At 47.3% G+C, this 9,373-nt stretch overlaps 1 protein-coding gene across 3 annotated transcripts in view; it reads right to left on the bottom strand.

The window, feature by feature from the left end:
• Positions 1 to 449: 449 nt before the first annotated feature.
• apbb3 (amyloid beta (A4) precursor protein-binding, family B, member 3) overlaps positions 450 to 9,373 on the bottom strand; it is a 59,333-nt gene continuing 50,409 nt past the window's right edge. For all 3 annotated transcript variants that reach the window (XM_063053026.1, XM_063053025.1, XM_063053027.1), the window contains exons 9-12: positions 8,255 to 8,338; positions 5,590 to 5,705; positions 3,077 to 3,256; positions 450 to 2,442 (exon numbers count right to left, since the gene is read on the bottom strand). In XM_063053026.1, the coding sequence (XP_062909096.1) occupies positions 2,194 to 2,442; positions 3,077 to 3,256; positions 5,590 to 5,705; positions 8,255 to 8,338 (629 nt within the window). In that variant the 3' untranslated portion in view covers positions 450 to 2,193. The remainder of the gene's footprint in view (positions 2,443 to 3,076; positions 3,257 to 5,589; positions 5,706 to 8,254; positions 8,339 to 9,373) is intronic.

The raw sequence follows: 9,373 nt of genomic DNA, 5'->3' as shown, positions 1-9,373 counted from the left end.
GAGCGTTTAATGGCTGTGGGCTATACTCACCGGAGTTTAGAAAAATGAGGGGGAATCTCAGTGAAAATCTTTATCGAATACTGAAAGACCTAGTTAGAGTGGATGTGGAGAGGATATTTCCCACGGTGAATGAATCAAGGACCCGAGGGAACAGCCTCAGAGCAGTCCAGTTATAACAGTGATGAGGAAGAATTTCTTTAGTCAGAGGATGGCGAATCTGTCGAATTAATTGCTATGAACGCTGTGGAGGTCAAGTGATTATATTTAAAGTGGAGGTTGATAGGTTCTTGGTTAGACAGGGCACTAGAGATTACAGGGCGAAGGCAGGAGAATGGAGTTGAGAGGAATAATGAATGAGCCATGCTGGAATGGTGGAGCAGACTTGACGGGCTGAATGGCCTCATTCTGATCCTATGTCTTATGGAATTCATTAAGCAAGTCACAAGTCACATATTTTAGAAATTTATTCAATAAAGAGTGGGCCGATCAAACATCGCTGCCAAGAGAGAAAGCATAAATGTAACGACATTACAGACACCTTCAAAGGGCTGGCACACAAACCATTAAAAATGGGAACTGCAGAGGGGAAGGAGAACAACCTGGGGACTTGCAGTAAAGACAAGCTCTTCGTGCAGCTCCCAAGTGCTTGTAGGAGGGGGAGGAATGGAAGATTTGCCCAGGGAAGGGATGAGTTGGAGCTTGCCCTGTTGTTATGCACTTTTTCATTCCCCTTCATGACACAGAGGTTGGTGGTGTAGAAGGTTGTCGTGGGACATTGACAGGATGCAGAGCTGGGCTGAGAAATGGCAGGTGGAGTTCCATCCAGGAAAGTGAAGTGATTCACTTTGGAAGGTCGAACTTGAAGGCGGAGTACAGGGTTAACGGCAGGGTTCTCAGCAGTGTGGAGGAACAGAGGGACCTTGGGGTCCACATCCATAGATCTTTCAAAATTGTCACACAAGTTGATAAGGTGGTTAAGAAGGCTTTGGTGCATTGGCCTTCATTAGTTGGGGGGTTGAGTTTGAGAGCCACAAGGTAATCTTACAGCTCCATTAAAACCCTGGATAGGCCACACCTGGAGTACTGTGTTCAGTGCTGGTCACCTCATTATAGGAAGGATGTGGAAGCTGTAGAAAGGGTGCAGAGGGGATTTACCAGGATGCTGCCTGGATTAGAGAGGGTGCAGAGGAGATTTACCAGGATGTTGCCTGGATTAGAGAGGGTGCAGAGGAGATTTACCAGGACTCTGCCTGGATTAGAGAGGGTGCAGAGGAGATTTACCAGGATGCTGTCTGGATTAGAGAGGGTGCAGAGGAGATTTACCAGGATGCTGTCTGGATTAGAGAGGGTGCAGAGGAGATTTACCAGGATGCTGTCTGGATTAGAGAGGGTGCAGAGGAGATTTACCAGGATGCTGCCTGGATTAGAGAGGGTGCAGAGGAGATTTACCAGGATGCTGCCTGGATTAGAGAGGGTGCAGAGGAGATTTACCAGGATGCTGTCTGGATTAGAGAGGGTGCAGAGGAGATTTACCAGGATGCTGTCCGGATTAGAGAGTATGTCCAATGAGGACAGGTTGAGTGAGCTAGGCTTTTCTCTGTGGAACAAAGGAAGACTTAAGAGAGATGTACATGATAAAAGACATAGATTGAGTGGACAGCCAGAGACTTTTTCCCAGGTTGGCAATGGCTAATACAAGGGGGCATTATTTTAAGGTGATTGAGGGAAAGCATAGAGGAATGTCAGAGGCAGGTGTTTTACACAGAGTGGAGGGTGTGTGGGACACCCTGCCAGGGGTGGGGGCAGAGGCAGGTACATTAGGGACATTTAAGAGACTTAGAGAGGCACATGGATGAAAGAAAAGTGGAGGGGTATGTGAGGGGAAGGGTTAGATTGATCGTAGAGAAGGTTAAAGGGCTGGCACAACATTGCAGGCTGAAGGGCCTGTACTGTTCTATGTTCGGAGGAAACTGGAGCATCCGGGGAGAAAACCTACATGGTCACAGGGAGAACGTGCAAACTCCACGGACAGACAGACGGTGCGGTGGTCAGGATCGAACCAGGGTCTTGGAAGCTGCGAGGGAGCCTCTCCAACTATGCCACTGATATTCTCTATCCCCGCAAACCTTCAGCTTCGAGCTCCCTTCCCCTGGTGCTCCCTCCCTCTACCGTTCCCTCACCTCCCCCCAGACTCTACGGCATCTGCAGCACGGACGGCTTCTGCCGGAGCGTGTCGATCAGCGCCAGCAAGCCCCGCTTCAGGTTTGAGGCTGCTGACAGCTTGGGGGTGGGGACCAAGGCTCCGGCCTCTGGTTCTGTGATGCCGAGCGGCAGTGGCGGGGCGGCGTTTTTCTTCAGGCCCGCGGTGGTGCTGTCTGCCCCAAGGGCTCCCCTTGGGCCAGCCAGCGGGGCAGCAGCCACCAGACACTTCTGATACTGCAGCTGTTGGGATAGAAGCATGGAGGGAGTGTCAGGCGGCAGCTAGAATACCTTGGGGCGCAGGTGATCCCGTGTACTGACGTCCTGCCACAAAGTATAACCACACAGGAGTTCACCAACCGAGGCCAGTCAGCCAACTCTGCCCTACTAGCTCTTCCAGAAACAACTGGGTTCTAAAGAACAACAAACACACAATGCTGGAGGAACTCAGCATGTCAAGCAGCATCTATAAGAGGAATAAAGAGTCGATGTTTCGGTTCATAATCCAGATGAAGGGTCTCAGCCCAAAACGTCGACTCTATTTTTCTCCATAGATGCTGCCGGACCTGCTGGGTTCCTCCAGCATTTTGTGTGTGTTTCTCTGGATTTCCAGCATTTGCAGAATTCCCCATTCTTGTTCGTCTCTCACCTTATCTCTTTAGCTGCCCATCTCCTCCCTCTAGTGCTCCTCCTCCTTTCTTTTCTTCCATGGTCTTCTACCCTCTCCTTTCAGATTCCCTTTATCTCTTTCACCAATCAACTTCCCAGCTCGTTACTTCAGCCCCTCCTTGCCACTGGTGCCGCAATAGCATTACGCTAACAGCTCGGAGCTAGCACCGAGGAAAGGGCCGAATGCACTGTGTACTAGGAGACTCACCATGCAGGCAGCCTGAACAGCCTCGGAGACATAACCAGCATCTGGCTCGCACCAGAAGACGTGGCACTCAAAGCACTGTTGACTGGTATCCACCACGAGGCCGAAGGTGTGGGGGTCCTTCCCCACTCCCAGGAAGGTCAGGTACCGGACACGGCATTCCCACCACGGATCTTCCCTCTCCTGGACAATAACAAACAGAATGTCACTCAAGAGACATCCCCAGAATCTGGGCCCCTCCATCTACTCACTACTCCCATCAGGCAGAAGGTACAGAAGCCGGAAGTCCCTCGCCACTGGGTTCGGGAACAGCTACTTCCCTTCAACCATTCGGTTCTTGAACCCTAATCACGAGCTCAGTATAGCAACGTTACAACCACTTTGCATGACAATGAACTCCATTTAATCTTGTTCTAATGTGTTCTTCCTTATTAATCACTAAATTAATCTCAGCCAGTGACAGATATGTGATCACCAAACGGGAGAATTAGAACATAAAACTTTACAGCACAGTACAGGTGCTTTGGTCCATGATGTTGTGCCAACCTTTTAGCCTCTTCTGTGATCAATCTAACCCTTCCTCCCACAGAGCTCTCCATTTTCCTATCATCCACATGCCTGCCTAGAAGTCTTTAGATCTCCGTAAATGGATCAGCTTCATCACCATCCCCGCCAGCACGTTCCAGACACCCACCACTCTGTGCAGAAAGAACTTACACCAAAATCCTCCCTGTACTTTCCACCAATCACCTTAAAATTATGCCCTCTCGTATTAACCATTTCCACTCTGTAAAAAAGTTGTCAAGCTGACCACGCAATCTATGCCTCTAATCATTTTGTATGTATCTCCACCCCACCACCTTTCCCTCCCACAGTCCTCCATTTTGCCATCTTCCATGTGTCTGTCTAGGAGTTTATTAAATGTATCTGTCCTGCCTCTACCACCACAGCATGAACCGATTCTCCTTTGCCTACCCTGCTTGTTATTTCTTCAAAGAATACCAACAGATTTGTCAAGTAAGATTTTCCCTTGAGGAAACCATTCTGACTATGGCTGATTTTATCATGTACCTCCAATTACCCTGAAACCACATCCTTTAGCAATCGACTCCAACATCATCCCAACCAGTGAGGTCAGACTATAGTGATTCTGAAAAGATCATTACTAATGCCTCCACTTCAAAAACCTATTCGACCCAGGTGACTTACCTATCAACCTTCAGATCTTTCCGATTCCCAAGAACTTTCTCTCTAGTTATGGTAACTTCACACACCTCATGGTGACCTAATACCTGGAACTTCCACCATACTGCTAGTGTTTTCTACAGTGAAGACTGATGCAAAATACTTATTCAGTTCATCCACCATTTCATTGTCCCGTTACTACCTCTCCAGCATTATTTTCCAGTGATCCAATATCCGCTTTTGCCTCTCTTTTACACTTTATATATCTGAAGAAACTTTTCGTATCTTCTTTGATATTATTGGCTAGCTTACTTTCATATTCCATCTTTACCTTCTTAATGACTTTCTTGTTCTTCTTTTGGTTTTTAAAAGCTTCCCAATCCTCTAACTTCCCACTAATTTTTGCTCTATTATATGCCGTCTCTTTGGCTTTTATGTTGGTTTTGACTTGTTCACCACAGTTGTCATCTTTCCTTTAGAATACTTCTTCCTCTTCAGGTTGTATATATCCTGTGCTTTCTGAATTACTTCCAGAAATTCCACCCATTGCTGCTCTGCCATCATCCCTGCCAGTGTTCTTTTCCAATCAATTATGGCCAACTCCTTTCTCATGCCTCTTTAGTTTCTGCTTCCTGACTTTATCTTAGGAAGGATGTGCTGAAACTGGAGGGGGTTCAAAGGAGGTTCTCAAAAATCATTACAGGATTGAATGGCTTGTCATATGAAGAGCATTTGATGGTCCTAGCCCTGTATTCACTAGAATTCAGAAGAATGAGGGGTGACCTCATTGAAACCTATCGAATGGAATGGTGAAAGGCCTTGCTAGAGAAAACACGGAGAGGATGTTTCTTAAGCTGGGAAAATCTAAGACCAGAGGACACAGCCTCAGAATAGAGGGGTGTCCTTTTAGAATGGAAATGAGGAGGAGTTCCTTTAGACAGAAGAGTGATGAATCTGTGGAATTCTTTGCTACAGGCAGCTAGGGAGGCTGTCTTTAAGTACAAACATTTGTATATTTAAGGCAGAGGTTGATAGATTCTTGATTGGTCACGGGATGAAGGAATATGGGGAGAAGACAGGAGATCAGGGCTGAGAAGAAAATAGGATCAACCATAATGAAATGGTGGAGGAGATTCAATGAGCCAATTGGACTAGTTCTGCTCCTATATCTTATGATCTCCCTCCTACAGAGCATAATTTCTCTCACACCCACCGTGCCCATCTAAAGGTCTTTGAAATGTTCACAACCAAAGCAACACAGCATAGAAATGGGTGGCTGTGTGGCACAGGTCTTTGCAGAGTGTGATCGGGAGGTTCAAACCGGGACTCACCTCTCCCTTACAGACGGACAGCGTGGTGTCAGTGACCCGCAGCTGTACGGATGGCCACGCTTCCCGATCCGAGGAATCTAACAGACTCTGGATCACCTCGTTAACCAGCGACATCCCTAGGAAACCAAGAGACATCGGGGACTTTAAACACACGCTGGAAATTTACCCGCTAAAAAATAACGACAACCTTCTCGGAAAATCAAGAGTCTGAATCGGAATCAAGTTTATGGTCTCTGATGTCATGAAATCTGCATTTTGCAGCTAAATTAAAATATAAAAACAAAATAAATGAATTGTGCAAAAGAGGAATAGTGAGGTAGTGTTCACAGGTTCATGGACCGTTCAGAATTCTGATGGTGGAGGGGAAGAAGCTGTTCCTAAAATGGTGTGTGTGTGTCTGTCTTCGGGCTCCTGTACCTCCTCGATGGTAGTAATGAGGAAGGTCCTTAATGATGCACCACCCTTTGAAGATGTCCTCAATGCTGGGATGGATTTGGCTGTGTTCACAACCCACTGCAGCCTCCTGCCATCCAGGTTTCTCCAGACTAGATGGTGATACAACCAATCAGAATGCTCTCAAAGTTCAGAAGTTTCAAAGTTCAAAGTAAATTTACTATCAATGTACATATATAACCCTGAGATTAATTTTCTTGCAGGCAATCACAGTAAATAGAAAGAAACACAACAGATCCATGAAAAATTCTAGAAAACAAGATGGACAAACATCTAATGTGCAAAAGACAACAAATACAAATAGAGAATTAAAAAACAAATAATAAATAAATAATAAATATCAAGAACATGAGATGAAGAGTCCTTGAAAGTGAGTCCATAGGCTGTGGGAACAGTTCAGTGATGGGGTTAGTAAAATTGAGTGAAGTTATCCCTTTAGTTCAAGAGTCTGATGACTGAGGGGTAATGACTGTTTCCTGAACCTTCTGATGTGGACCCTGAGGCGGCTGTATCTTCCTGATGGCAGAGAGTATGGTGTGGGTGGTGCGGGTCCACATGGTGGATGCTGTTTTCCTGCGACAGCATTTTGTGTAGATGTGGTGAGGAGGGCACATATATATAGCTCTGGTATGTGAGGCTTTTGCCCAGTATTGTAGTAATTTTATGTGTTACACTGTACTGCTGCCGCTGCAAGAAAAGACAAATTTCATAACGTGAGTGATGATAAACCTGATTCTGATATGGGTCTTTGTTGTGGACTGAGAGTGGGAAGGGGGCAGGGAGAGGGGAATCGTGGTTGGGAAAAGGGGAAGAGAGAGGGGAGGGAGCAGGAAGCACCAGAGAGACGTTCTGTGATGATCCATAAACCAATTGTTTGGAATGAAATGACCTAGCCTGGTGTCTCAGGGCTGGGTGTGTCTGCACCCACACCATCACCCCCTGCCCCGGCACTCCTTCTCTGCCACCTGTTCCATATCCGTCCCGTGGCACTACACCCTCACCATTCCCAACATCCTTCGTTCCTGCCAGATTTACAAACTCGTTCTCCGCTTCACGTTGACAAATACAGTACTATGCAAACGTCTTAAGCACCCTGGATACAGATATGTGTGCGTGCCTGAGAGTTTTGCACAGCACTGTACCTCTCCATCAGCATCCTGGCGGTCATGCCACCATTTCCAGATCAGGGGGTCACTTCATGGTCTTGATATCCCCACCACTTCACAGAGCTGGGGGCAGAAAGTTAGGTGGAGAATACTCAGACCCAACACAATGAAATCATGCCTTATCCCAGCGACCATGATGGGAAGGACAAGGAGAAGATGTGGGAGTTGCAGTAAGGCAAGGACTGAAAACAACGTGCAGGAGAGGAAGACTGCGGCAGTGTGTGTTCAAACCCAGACAATGGAGACCTTTGAAGTGAGACCACCTGAGCCACCTCTGCTCTCCACAAACTAGATAGGAGAGGGAGACTGCAGCAGTGTGTATTCAAACTATACGAGTGGGGTCCCTGAAGTGAAAACTTCTCTAGAAAGATCTTTGAAGAACATAATTTCTCTCCGGAGACAGATGAGATGGGGAGGATGTGAAATACACCCAAAAACTAGGGGACAAAAGCCTTACTAATTTGAAAGTGTGAGTGGTTGTCAGCTTACAGTTTCTGTTGAGTTTGAACACCTCTACTGTGAATGACAATTGATCTTGCAAGTAAGGAATTCAAACATATATAATTTATCAAATGGTCAATATCCGTAACCGGTAACCCAATTCCGTATGAAAATAGCAGTTTTCTGTTCAGAATTCAGAACCGTGTGGGTGACAGGGACCATGCTGGTCTCCTTGTGCACAAGTAAAATAAAGTGTGGTTAAGTCATAAGAGTGAGTGTGTTCTGGGAACAGTTATTTCATTTTCATATCCACAATGACAGGAATAACACTCCAGGGATTGAAGAGGAAATGTGAGTTGGAATTAAGCCCCTGTTCTTGAAAAGCTTCAGTGAGGGGTCCCTGGTCCACGTGGGAAGGAGAGAGTGACCAACTGTTGCTTTGCGACTCTTGGGTCACTGCCCAGATTTCTGCACATTCAGTGTTTGACGGTCCTTTTTTAATGGGTTCCTTGGGCTTTTTCTGTGGCTCCCTGTAAAGAGAAGAACCTCAAGGTTGTATAATGACATATACTTTGAACTTTGGATTCACGGAGGGATTTACTCACCTCTCGAGGTGGCCACAGGCAGGAATCCAACATACTGCACCCGAAATGTCTGTGTCGACTGCCTCACAGTCTCCAGCAGATCCACTGGAAAATAAGAGCAGGCAGCGTTTGTGGAATGTACAATATGTTCCTGCCAATACAGAACCAACTGAACACCTCCCACAGCCCACGGACACTCTTCCCCAGCACCAGCTCTCCTCTCCCCCACTGAATCCCCTCCCACTGCCCACAGACACTCTTCCTATCACTAACTCTCCCCCAACCCAACGGTGAAGGGGCTTATCATGTCCATTCTGGGGCAGCACTGTCACCTTCAAACCTCACCAGACACTCAGCTCTCCCCTGTCGCTCCAAGTAGCTGTCAGCATGTGACTGTGGTCACACCCCGGTACACTGCTTCAACAGGTGAGCTAAACCAGGTGAGGATAGCTGGCTGGCCTCACACTCAGTGACAAGTCTGCTCTAGTGGACTGGGAAGAGGAGATCTACAGTGAGATCCGTAGAGAGTAAAGGGCAGGACAAGGCAAAGACTTGTTTAATGCTATTACATTGTGACTCTGGGATGATACTATCGGAACGATTCCTAAGGTTGTCTTAGACAGGGAAAGAGTGGGGATGAGCTCCACTATCTATAAAGTGCTCCCAGTGGTGGGCATCACTAACAGCCTCTGACGACCAAGTCCAATTCTTGGCATTCACGTGTGGCTTAGCTACTGGGCCCAGTGGAACAGTTTCTACTGACAAGAGAAGGGGCAAAGGCGGACCACTGGCACCTCAAAACCAGTTGCTTCAGGCAGGTGGGGCTCATCAGCCTTGGACGGCAGCCCGGCTCGGAGAAGGAAAACTCTGATTTCAAACCTCCACTGCCTTGCGGCCATACCCACCCATGGGAAAGGTTTCAGGAGTAAACCCTGAGGAAGAATTCTGGAGCCGGGATCCCTCAGGCAGTTTGATGTTGTTTACAACTTCACTCTGGCAACCTCTGCGACGACACTGGTGCCAAGCTGTATCAGCACTTGCCCTTCCCTTGGACTAATATCAATGATGTGGAGGGGGGGATCCTGTTGCATGGGCAACAGCCGGTTCTTCAAATCTTCCTGCCCAGGCTTGCACCCTGGA

Source organism: Mobula hypostoma, chromosome 7 (genome assembly GCF_963921235.1).
Source record: "Mobula hypostoma chromosome 7, sMobHyp1.1, whole genome shotgun sequence".
In the NCBI taxonomy this organism is placed as follows: domain Eukaryota; kingdom Metazoa; phylum Chordata; class Chondrichthyes; order Myliobatiformes; family Myliobatidae; genus Mobula; species Mobula hypostoma.
The sequence above is the reverse complement of the archived record's forward strand: the minus strand, read 5'-3'. Positions and strand labels throughout refer to the sequence as shown.